Source organism: Erythrolamprus reginae, unplaced genomic scaffold, assembly GCF_031021105.1.
Source record: "Erythrolamprus reginae isolate rEryReg1 unplaced genomic scaffold, rEryReg1.hap1 H_27, whole genome shotgun sequence".
In the NCBI taxonomy this organism is placed as follows: Eukaryota; Metazoa; Chordata; class Lepidosauria; order Squamata; family Dipsadidae; genus Erythrolamprus; species Erythrolamprus reginae.
Genome location: NW_027248481.1, coordinates 356558 through 368880, shown reverse-complemented (window position 1 = coordinate 368880; position 12323 = coordinate 356558). Strand labels below are relative to the sequence as shown.

At 41.9% G+C, this 12323-nt stretch overlaps 1 protein-coding gene across 1 annotated transcript in view; it reads right to left on the bottom strand.

Annotated features, from left to right (window-relative positions):
* The window catches only part of LOC139155527 (interleukin-17 receptor E-like), a 55021-nt gene that overhangs the window by 8858 nt on the left and 33840 nt on the right, over window positions 1–12323 (bottom strand). Inside the window, exons 9-16 of the mRNA XM_070730693.1 lie at window positions 11157–11344; window positions 9533–9586; window positions 7247–7294; window positions 5357–5402; window positions 4168–4319; window positions 3438–3506; window positions 779–830; window positions 49–156 (exon numbers count right to left, since the gene is read on the bottom strand). Coding sequence (XP_070586794.1) covers window positions 49–156; window positions 779–830; window positions 3438–3506; window positions 4168–4319; window positions 5357–5402; window positions 7247–7294; window positions 9533–9586; window positions 11157–11344 — 717 coding nt within the window. The remainder of the gene's footprint in view (window positions 1–48; window positions 157–778; window positions 831–3437; window positions 3507–4167; window positions 4320–5356; window positions 5403–7246; window positions 7295–9532; window positions 9587–11156; window positions 11345–12323) is intronic.

The following is a 12323-nucleotide window of genomic DNA, read 5'->3' as shown; positions in this document are numbered from 1 at the left end:
ATATCCACCCACGCCCATTATAAACCAGTTCTCCTAATGCTTTTTTACCTCTACGAAGTCTGTGCACATTCCAGTGAATCAGGAAGATTGCCAGAGCCAGCAATCCCAGGCCCAGACCTACACCAAAGGCCAGCAACCCCCAGCGTCGGTGAGTAACTAGGAGGAAAAGAAGAAAAGTGATGCAAAATCACTATAGAAAGTAAGGGAATTCTTGATTACTTGTGCATTTCTGCAGAAAGGCATCCATGTCATATCTCTTACTTATCAGTTTTCCCCAATCTGGGCTTGTCAGATATATATGCAGAGAGTTCTCAATATACAGCCATTCATTTAGTGATATACAGCCATTCATTTCATTCAAAGTTGCAACGGCGCTGAAAAACATGACTTACAACCCGTCCTCACACTTACGACAAACACAGCAATCCCAAGGTCATGTGATCACAAAAAAGACCCCCGGGGTGGCACAGTGGTTAGAGTGCAGCACAGCAGGCTACTTCAACTGACTGCTAGCTATATTTCAGCAGTTCAAATCTCACCACCAGCTCAAGGTTAACTCAGCCTTCCATCCTTCCAAGCTTGTTTCTTTAAGACCTGGAATTTTTTCCAAATATCTGAGCAAGACAAAACTCCAACCGTTGGCCAGGGCTGGTCTCTCTCGACTTTCCAAAAAAACCACCACAGAAGTCACAATATAAGGGCTATTTTTCACAATAGGATCACACAACAATCTCCTCTTTATTCACTTTGTTTTTCTCGGAACAATCTCCGAACTTACCATCCGGACACAGGAGTCGCTTGCCAGCAAACCGTACGTCAGAACGCCAGACCTAAAAAGTGGGAGGGAAAACAAAGAGGTGGGAATGAGATAATGGAACTCAGTACAGACGGTCCTTGGCTTACAACATTATTCATTTAGTGACTGTGAGCAGTGAGTCCTGGTTCAGAGAGGGCTGCAACTGGTGCACCAGGCGAACCTGGGCAAACGCCCCCCTCGCCACAGCTGAAAGATGTTTCTCTAATGTAATCTGTGAATCGAGGAGGATGCCCAAATTGCGGACCCTCTCTGAGGGGGTTAGTGATTCCCCCCCAGGGTAATGGATGGATAGATGGAATTGTCCCTGTGAGGCAGAACCCACAGCCACTCCATCTTATCAGGGTTGAGTTTGAGTCTGTTGACACCCATCCAGACCCCAACAGCCTCCAGGCACCGGCACATCACTTCCACTGCTTTGTTGACTGGACATGGGGTGGAGATGCTTCTGTGCATACACAGGAAGGAAACTCTTGTGACGGGACAGGTGTAAGAGCGAGATTTTGGCCATTTTGTGCTTCTGCGCATGCGCAGAAGGAAAAAACCTGATGAAATCTTGTGTGCACATGCATCCACTCCAAGATTTTGCTTTCTGTGCATGCTCAGAAGGAAAATCTCGCTCGGACACATGGGGGAACATGTTGGGGTCACAGAGCTCTGCGGGAAACGCACTGGTAGCAGCGTTAAGTGGAATCCGCCCGTTTATAACTATTGTAGCATCTCCATGGTCATGAGATCAAAATTCAGATGCTTGACAACAAGCATGTATTTTGGGTGGTTGTAGCATCCTGGTCACCATTTGCAAACTACTCAGATCCCTTCTGAGAAGCAAAGTCAATGGGGGAGGCCCAATGGTGACTTCCTACAGCTCAAACCAGTTCAATAAAACCTGGTAAGATATTTATGAACTGAGCCAGCGGTAACAAGGTCAGCCAATGAATAGGCATAGCAACTCAGTCAGCCAACAGGAGCTAACTATTTTGGAGTCTGTGCAGAGAATTGAAATTAAAACACTTAAGCTTAAGGCTGGGTGTGGCTCCAGTCTCCACTCTGCGGTCTCCTCTCTGAACTCTGCTGAAATGAAACTATGTTCTCTGCTGTCTGTAACTGATTGAAGAAGAACTGTGCTAATGGTATTGTAAATATATAATTATGTTTCTAAATAAGTTAATGAATCCAGCTGAATCAGTCATCTATGACTTTCACAGTGTCTGTCTGCTCTTATTTTCACTTGCTTATTTACCAGTGCTTCTCAAATTGTGTGGCGGGCCCCTCTGGGGAGCAAGGAGCAATTCCAGGGCAGGGGTGGGGGCGTGTGACCCTGGGGAACATGTTGTTTATGTCACAGGGAGTGGGGGGGGGGGTTGAACCAAACAATAGCACACAACACAGAGCAGGATTTTTGAAGTGCAGATAACCATATTTTTCCATGGTGTCTTAAGAGACACCATAGAAAAATATTTAACAGGGATGAAAAGAAAGGAGGAGAGAGACGGAGATAATGAGACAAACGTAAGTCACCCAAAAGCTAAGACAAGGAAATATGCCGAAGCATATGTAGTGCTTAGCTTCACTGTAACTACAGTGGGAGACAAGGAAAGTTCGGGTCTAAAAATGTTGGCAGCGGACAGCATAAAGCCAAATAAATTAAGGCGTCACTTAAACACATTACACCCAGATCACACTGATAAGCCGGTTGAGTTTTTTCAGCAAAAACATGCCGAATATTGCAAACAATCGTCCCGGCAGAGAGTTGGGGGGGGGGGCAAAATGTTTACTTCTTTGGGGGGGGGGCATAATAGAAAATAATTGAGAAACACTGTCCTACATGGAGATGCCCTCAGACGGAAGTACCCTGGTTCACCTGAAGGAATGTAGCCAGAAGCAAAGGAAAACTGATCATAAAATAGAATAGAATAGAATAGAAGAGAAGAGAAGAGAAGAGAATTTTATTGGCCAAGTGTGATTGGACACACAAGGAATTTGTCTTGGTGCATATGCTCTCAGCGTACATAAAATAAAATATACATTTGTCAAGAATCATGTGGTACGACACTTAATGATTGTCTTAGGGGTCAAATAAACAATGAAGAAGCAATATTAATAAAAATCTTAGGATATAAGCAACAAGTTACCGTCATACAGTCAACATGGGAGGAAATGGGTGATAGGAATGATGAGAAAAACTAGTAGAATAGAAGTGCAGATTTAGTAGAAAGTCTGACAGTGTTGAGGGACTTATTTGTTTAGTAGAGTGATGGCGTTCGGGAAAAAACTGTTCTTGTGTCTACTTGTCTTGGTGTGCAGTGCTCTGTAGCGACGTTTTGAGGGTAGGAGTTGAAACAGTTTGTGTCCAGGATGTGAGGGGTCAGGAAATATTTTTCCCACCCTCTTTTTGACTCGTGCAGCATACAGTCATATAATCACAGTCATAGCGAAAACCATAAAATCCAGGTCATGTGATTTTCACTTAGGGAAAAATTACATGGCCAAGTTTCCAGGCCCAATTCCTCACAAAACAAGAAGGAATTGATTCTGTGCTTAAACTGTACACGTTTCACTAAGGAATTACTCTTCTCTTCATTAATTACTAAACAAAGGGAGAATGGAAGCTAGTCCTTACCAGCACACAACTTCTGGAGACTGTCCAAGGAACAATGAGGTTCATTTCACCCAAGGAAGATCCCCCTGTCTGCAAAACATAACCTTGAATTAAATCCTTCCGCTACCAACCAGGTCAAATACAACATCTTTTCTTAGGTATTCCACACTCAACAGTCATGACTGATTTGGAATACTGTGTTCAGTTCTGGAGACCTCACCTACAAAAAGATATTGACAAAATTGAACGGGTCCAAAGATGGGCTACAAGAATGGTGGAAGGTCTTAAGCATAAAACGTATCAGGAAAGACTTAATGAACTCAATCTGTATAGTCTGGAGAACAGAAGGGAAAGGGGGGACATGATCGAAACATTTAAATATGTCAAAGGGTTAAATAAGGTTCAGGAGGGAAGTGTTTTTAATAGGAAAGTGAACACAAGAACAAGGGGACACAATCTGAAGTTAGTTGGAGGAAAGATCGGAAGCAACATGAGAAAATATTATTTTACTGAAAGAGTAGTAGATGCTTGGAACAAACTTCCAGCAGACGTGGTTGGTAAATCCACAGGAACTGAATTTAAACATGCCTGGGATAAACATAGATCCATCCTAAGATAAAATACAAAAAATAGTATAAGGGCAGACTAGATGGACCATGAGATCTTTTTCTGCCGCCAGTCTTCTATGTTTCTATGAGTTATTTCTGGAAACTATCCCAAATTCCTCCACTTGAGACCAGGAGTCACTTACATGGGTGATGCTATAGACAGGGGGTTCAGGTTGGCACTGGTTTGAAGATACCGGCTGGCACAAGGCGGAACTAAAGGAAGCTGGTGTCCGAGAATGGAAGTTTAAGTGGAGTTGCAGACATTTCACACTGAGAGATACATTCCAGGTAGCATCTGGAAAGACAGAACAAAGTCAGTTGTGTTCATTCTTCAGCCAATGCCCTACTATTTCCAATCTTTTGAGGAAAAATGTGTTACAGTATATATGATAATAAGTATGAGCCACAGTGGTGCAGTGGTTAGAGTGCAGTACTGCAGGCTACTTCTGCTGCCTGCTGGTGGCCTGCAATTTAGCAGTTCGATTCTCACCAGCTCAGGGTTGATTCAGCCTGCCATCCTTCCAAGGTGGATAGAATTGTTGGAGAGCAATAGGTTTATTTATTTATTAGATTAGTATGCCGCCCCTCTCCGAGGACTCGGAGCGGCTTCCAACAAGCAGTACAGTTTACAAATCCAATATTTAAAAACAAAACACATTAAGAAACCCTTATTTAAAACAATCACACAACTCAACAAACGATGCATAAAACGGGACAGCTGGGGGAATCAATTTCCCCATGCCTGGCGAGATAGGTGGGTTTTTAAGAGTTTGCCGAAGGCAAGGAGGGTGGGGGCAGTCCTAATCTCTGTGAGGAGCTGATTCCAGAGGGCCAGGGCCACCACAGAGAAGGCTCTTCCCCTGTGTCCCGCCAAACGACATTGTTTTGTCGACGGAATCCAGAGAAGGCCAACTTTGTGGGACCTAATCGGTCGCTGGGTTGACTCTGTAAACCGCTTAGAGTTGGTTGTAAAGGACGGTGAAGGGATATATAAGTCTAAGGGATATTGCTATTGAGGCAGAGGGTGAAATCCAGCAGGTTCTGACAGGTTCTGGAGAACCGGTAGCAGAAATTTTGAGTAGTTCGGAGAACTGACAAATACCACCTCTGGCTAGCCCCAGAGTGGGGTGGGAATGGAGATTTTGCAATATCCTTCTCCCTGGAGTGGGGAGGAAATGGGGATTTTGTAGTATCCTTCCCTGCCCCACCCACCAAGCCAAGCCCACGCCCACTAAGCCACGCCCACAGAACCGGTAGTTTTTTAAAAAAAATTGATTTAAAAATGGATTATCATATCTATAGAGGTTCACATTGTGACTTAAGTAGACTCACCTGCCTGGTGTGGGCACTCGGTGTGGCTGGTGTTCATATAAGAAAACTAAAAAAAAGAAAGATTGAGTTGTGACTAATCATATAAAACCCTGCAGTTAATATTAACTTGGATTTAATACTTAAGAAAATTTAAGTCCCCCAGTTAACCTTGTACCTTTCTTCATTAAACATTTGTCACGCTAGAATGAGGAACTGCCCTAAATCAAAGGACTGAGCTATATTAAATCTTTTAATTATTGCCTCAAGGCTGAAGCCTGACTCCCCTACTTGATTCTAAAGATTTCCAAAAAAGAAGATTTACTAAAATTTATGTGGGAGGAGGGTGGGAATTTGTAATTCAACCAAGAATACTAAAATTCTTTTAAAAATTAAACTTTGCCAAAATCTCATTGGACACCTTGCATTTTAACATAAGCTCTCATGACATCTTGTACAATATCGAAAAGATCTTATGTGACTTGTCATCAGTTCTATTTAAATTCAAAATTGGAAGTCATAGGGATGCAGGTAGAGGAGAGATACCTTACAGGTGCCATATTAGCAATCATTACCAATTAATCAGTGGAACAGCTTGCCTCCAAAAATTGTGAATGCTCCAACACTGGAAGTTTTAAAGAACGGAATGGATAATCATTTGTCTGAAATTTTATAGGCCAAAATTTCCTGCCTAAGCAGTGGATTGGACTAGAAGACCTCAAAGGTCCCTTCCAACTCTATTATTCTATTATATTTCTATTTCTTCTATTTCTATTTCAATTTCTATTCTTAGGACTGATTCATTTGTAGTCCTGCAGACGTAGCCTATAGTAACCCATCTTGAACTGCTACATCATCAATCTTCTGACGTTGCTTGATATATTCCACAGAATTTTAAGTAAACCTACATCTTATATGCTGCTAGTGTCTCTTTCCTTGGATACACTTTCTATGGTTTTTAACTTTTGTTTATTTAAAAGACTTATATGACTCCCTTCTTATACAATATAACCAGCGAAGGGCTACCAAAATTTTTAGTACCACACTGTGGGCGTGGTTTATGCAGGACACCCTGCATTTTCTTTAACATCTTTCAGTGCAAATTGGGTGCTCTAGGGTGGAGCTCCATTTTCGCTACCCCACTACGTGTCCCCGCCATCCAGGCAGTAGCCCACCCCTGAATATAACCCTGAGTACCTTCAACAGTCTGATTACTATACTGTAAATGTATGAAAAGTACATTTCGAAAGCCCTTTCAATGACTGTTTACTGAGTCTCAAAGATTTACAAAGAAGTACAGTAGTTTGGGCTGAGTAATTTTCTTTTGGAATGGCGCATTTTGCTCTAAAGGTGATGATCAATTTGCAACCATAATGGAGTCCACCCATCACAATTTTAAGTAGTGGCTCACCCGATTTTATAACCTTTTAGCGGCAATCATTAAATAAACCAATGATTCACTATGGTTTGTTTTTGCTGAAAAATGGAAGTAGATGTTATTTCTTTTGACAAAACTCTCATAAAATGCAGCCACGTGACTGTGGCAGCCTGCAAACAGTAAATGCAGGCCAGATGCCAAGTACCCAAGTCACATGATGATGGTGGAAGGGTCACTTTGGAACTCTGGTTGTAGGTCCCCCACAAGGAGGTTCACTATAACTTCAAACAGTTACTAAGCAACGAGTCAGAAATCAAGGATTCCCTATAGACGTGCATCTTTGTATACTTTCATAAGAGCACAGATACAATTTACTTCAACAGTTCCTAAACTAGATAAAGTTCATTGCTTTCACTGCATGCTTCAAACTTCCGTAGCCTTCGTTAGGCTTATAATAGATTGCAGTCACTCAATTCTTAACAGGCAACTATCTCGTAAGGATGCAATAGGTGTCTATGTGTAGATGAATCTCTTACCTTGAAGCAGAGCTGTGGATTCACATCTACGCTTTCAACGATGTACGCCTAGCATAAGAATTAAATGTTAGGACAATGGAAGGGAGCATCTCTCTGTCTCTCTCTGTCTCTCTCTGTCTCTCTCTGTCTCTCTGTCTCTCTGTCTCTCTCTCTCTCTCAAAAACCAATACAGTCTTTGTGCCTCAAAATAACCCTGGCAAAAAATAATAAAAAACAATCAGCAAGTCTTCCCATTATTATATACGGCTCAAAAAAATAAATAAGTAAAGGGAACCCTCAAATAACACGTCCTAGATCTGAATGAATGAAATATTCTCATTGAATATTTCTTTTGCACAACTATTCCATTTGCACAACATCATGTGAAATTGACAGTCGATCACAGTTGCTTCCTAAGTGGATAGTTCGATTTCACAGAAATTTGATTTACTTGATGTTATATTGTGTATTTAGGAATATGGACCATGCTGCTTCCAGTTATTATTATGCACCAGGGTGGTGCACTGGTTGGAATACAGTTCTGCTGAATGAGGGTTCCTGCAATTTGGCAGTTTGAATCCCACCAGGCTCAAGGTTGACTCAGCCTTCCATCCTTCAGTGAAATGAGGATCCAGATTTTTTGGGAGGGGGCAAAATGCTGACTTTGTAAATCACTTAGACAGGGCTATAAAGCACTGTGAAGCTGTATATATATAATATAATGTATATAATTCTAAGTGCTATTGCTATTTTTAAAAAAACCAAGAGGGTCTGGCTACATTATCTCCAACTTGTTCAAAATGCAGGAGCTCTAGGAATCATGAGTGTGCTGGAGTTTATTTACATTATTATTATTATTATTATTATTATTATTATTATTATTATTATTAACTAGATTTTTATGCTGCCCCTCTCCGAAGACATTAGCGCTACCCAAGCTTTCCAGATTGACAGCCTGGCCTGGCACAGAGGGTGGAATGGCCTGTGAGTGGCAGGTGTGCGCCCACACCCACACAACACACACAGGGTTGGTGCTAGTATTGGTTTTAGTACCAGGTGCACACACACTCCACTCACACGAATGGAGCTTTGCATGGGAACGCAAGTCTCCGCCATTTGCGGACAAAGCACACACACTCTATTCGCACAAATGTAGCTTTGTCCGCAAGTGGTGGGCACTTGCATTCCTGTGCAAAGCTCCAATCGTGCAAGTGGCAAGCACGAAGCTCTGCTTGCAAGAGTGGCGGATGCTTGTGCTCATGCGCGAAGTTCCTCTCGTGCAAAAGGAGTGTGCTTCTGCGCAAAGCCCCATTCGCATGAATGGAGCTTGATGCGCAAATGCCCTCTGTTTGGGCAGGTGGAGCTTTCCATAGGAGTGCAAGGGTTCACTGCTCACACGAGTAGGGCTTTGTACGGATATACTTTCCTGATGCTTGTGCAAGTAGAACTTCATGCATGTGCCTGTCTATCGTTCACAAAGCCTGGTTTCTGTTAGAATACTCATGACTGGGAGAGCCAGTGGTAGCAAGGCCTAGCAACTCAGTCAGCCAATAGGAGCTAACTACTTCTGAGTCTGTGCAGAGAATCAAAACTGGAATTTAAGCTTGGCTGTGGCTCCAGTCTCTGCTCTGTCTCCACTCTAAATTCTTCCACTCTGAATTCTGCTGTAATGAAACTAACTCCTGCTTGTGTTTGCTTAAAGAAAGAACTAATATATGAATCTACAATGGTATTGTAGATTCATATATTACTATTTTTATAAAGAAGTTATTGAATCCAGCTTTATGAGTCATCTGTGTGCACTTCTGGTTTTATTTTACTACGGATTTTAATAGTTTCGAACAGGCCATAAGCCAATAGGGGGCTGTGGCCTAAGGGGTTTGGGGACCCCTGATCCACATGGAACCTCGACTGCAAGAGCTACATTTGGTACTGCTTATCTCTTGGGTGCAATTTTAAATGCTGACTGTTACTTTTGAAGCCCTATATATGCTCAAGGCCTGGTAATTTGCTTTGAGTATATCTATTTATCCAGCGAGATTGGAAAGAGAAGAGTCCTGCTTTTGAAGGAATGTGATTATCAGGAGACCTGGTACACCAGACCCTCTTCTGCAATAGGCTTCCCCCATGTATAAGGTCATCCCTCTTTGCTCTTCTTCTGCTTCCATGAAACAGTTTTTGGGGTTTTTTACCCATCTATTGGAGATTGGCCAAAAGGATGACTTTGCCCCAAGGTCTCCAGGCCATATGAACTGATTAGATGGGAACGCGGTTATGATTAGCTTTGAGGGTTTTAATCTTACTTACTGCAATAGGAATTGAAAGCCTGTCAATGTCCACAAACTCAAAGGGCATAGAAGTCTGGATAAATAAAGAAAATAAGTCAATGAATACCAGAGATACAATGTCCGAATGTCTCAGAATTATTATTATTATTATTATTATTATTATTATTATTATTATTATTTATTAGATTTGTATGCCGCCCCTCTCCGAAGACTCGGGGCGGCTCACAACAATAAAAACAATATTATAACAAAACAAATCTAATATTAAAAGAAGCATAAACAACCCTATCATATATTTAAAAACCAAACAGCACATTCATACCAAACATGAAACAAAATATAAAGAAGCCTGGGGGGAAAGGTGTCTCAACTCCCCCATGCCTGGCGGTATAAGTGAGTCTTGAGTAATTTACGAAAGACAAGGAGGGTGGGGGCAGTTCTAATCTCCGGGGGAAGTTGATTCCAGAGAGCCGGGGCCGCCACAGAGAAGGGTCTTCCCCTGGGACCCGCCAAATGACATTGTTTAGTCAATGGGACCCGGAGAAGGCCAACTCTGTGGGACCTAATTGGTCGCTGGGATTCGTCCGGTAGTAGGCGGTTCTGGAGGTACTCTGATCCAATACCATGTAGGGCTTTAAAGGTCATAACCAACACTTTGAATTGTGACCAGAAACTGATTGGCAGTCAATGTAGACCATGGAGTGTTGTAGAAACATGGGTGAATCTGGGAAGCCCCACGATGGCTCTCGCGGCTGCGTTGTGCACGATCTGAAGTTTCCGAACACTTTTCAAAGGTAGCCCCATGTAGAGAGCGTTGCAGTAATCGAACCTCGAGGTGATGAGGGCATGAGAGACTGTGAGCAATGATTCCCTGTCCAAATAGGGCTACAACTGGTGCACCAGGCGAACCTGGGCAAACGACCCCCTCGCCACAGCCGAAAGATGATGTTCTCCACCCCAACCTCCTTCACTCTCATTTCCTCAGCTCGCATGGCAGGTTGGGAGAGGCTCTTTCGTAAAGTGCCTGATAAGGACATTCTCTTAACAAATACCAATTCTGCCTTCCACTTTTTTCTTCCATCTGTTCAGGAAATGAAGCCTACGAACGTAAGGGAGTAGGTTCCTAGAATCACTTGGCCTTCATCACTTGCTACTACTATGCATAGTACACAAAATTGTCTGCTTGCAACGTCCTGCCTGTCAACAACTACTTCAGCTTCAACTGCAGTGATACACAGGCAAACAGTAGATACAAACTCAAGGTAAAGTGCTCCAAACTCGATGGCAGAAAATACGACCTCAGCAACAGAGTGGTCAACACCTGGAATGCTATACCTGACTCCGTGGTTACGTTCTCAAACCCCTACAGCTTCAACTTTAAACGGTCCACTGTGGACCTCACCCCATTCCTAAGAGGTCCATAAGGGGGCATGCATAAGCCCACCAACGTGCCTACCATCCCTGTCCTACTGTCCCTCATTTATTAGTACTCATTTCCTGTATTCGTGTCCATGTTTCTACTTATACCTGTTATTTTCTGTTTGATGAACTAAATAAAATAAAAATAAATAAACACTTGACTGCCCTTCCCACAAAACCTTGTTATCCTCATGCTATTCAGTGTGATCTAGATGTCCCTTCACCTGGTTGACTTCAGGGACTGTGGAGTTGGGGATATCTTTGCACATAGCCTCTGGAGCAGAGTTTTCCTTCCAGCAAAGTGAGACAGTGGGTTGAAACTTGCAGCGGCCACTCAAAGATATAGCCATTTCAGTTTTGTCACGGGAACTGAAATCATGAAAGTGCGCCGAAGACCAGAGATCTGCAGCATCTAGGAAAATAAATAAGGAAAATAAATGAATGAATGAATGAATGAATGAACGAACCAATGAACCAATTTCTATATTTTCATGCTATTTGCATGCTGCCCAGAGTTGCTTTTTCAGGGAAATAGGTCAGATGTCTTAAATATGATAAATACGATAAAAGAAAGAAAGAAAGAAAGATTTCTAAACTTACACCAGTTTTTCAGTTTTTCAATTCCTCCTTTTGACACTATGACATTAATATTGTAGTATGTTGCATAGTACTGTATTTCCCTAGTGTTTATTTTGTTAGAAGAAACAGTATTTTTCCAGGAACCCCAGACAATCACTCTGTATTGTTTAGAAATATGCTTTGCTGTATCCTGTCTGCATGGTCTATATAGTAATCAGTTTGATCTGTCATAAAGTATAACCTAAATTGCAAAGGCAAATATGAATTTGAGAAATGGATGTAGAGTTAAACACAAGCTGTCTTTCAACCTATTGAAAATAAATATTGGTTTCTACCATTGCATTTCCTACCTACAGGTACCCGAGCTGACTAGGTTCTCTGTTAACTCAGGTAGAAATAAATATGGAAGAGAAAATGAACCTTCCTTCCTTCCTTCCTTCCTTCCTTCTTGCCTGCCAGCCTGCCTGCCTTCCTGCCTTCCTGCCCCTTTTGACATATACGTAGGGTAAATCACAAAATATATAAGTAAAATACTATAGTTTCCCAGAAAAATTAAAATGTTACAACATATTTGAAACAGTTCTAATGTTTAACTCTAAAACAACAGTGAGTTAACACAGGGAATGTAATTCATCCAAGAAACGCAAATTGAAATTGTGCAAAGTTACGCTGTTTTAACTTCACAAAAGGCATGAATTCTGTTGGATTTAAAGAAAACAGCTAAGCTCCCACATGTAGAATAGCTGCAATTTTGTTAAATATCAACTGGCTGGGTTCACAAATCTCAAAAAGTCTATAACAAATAAACCTTG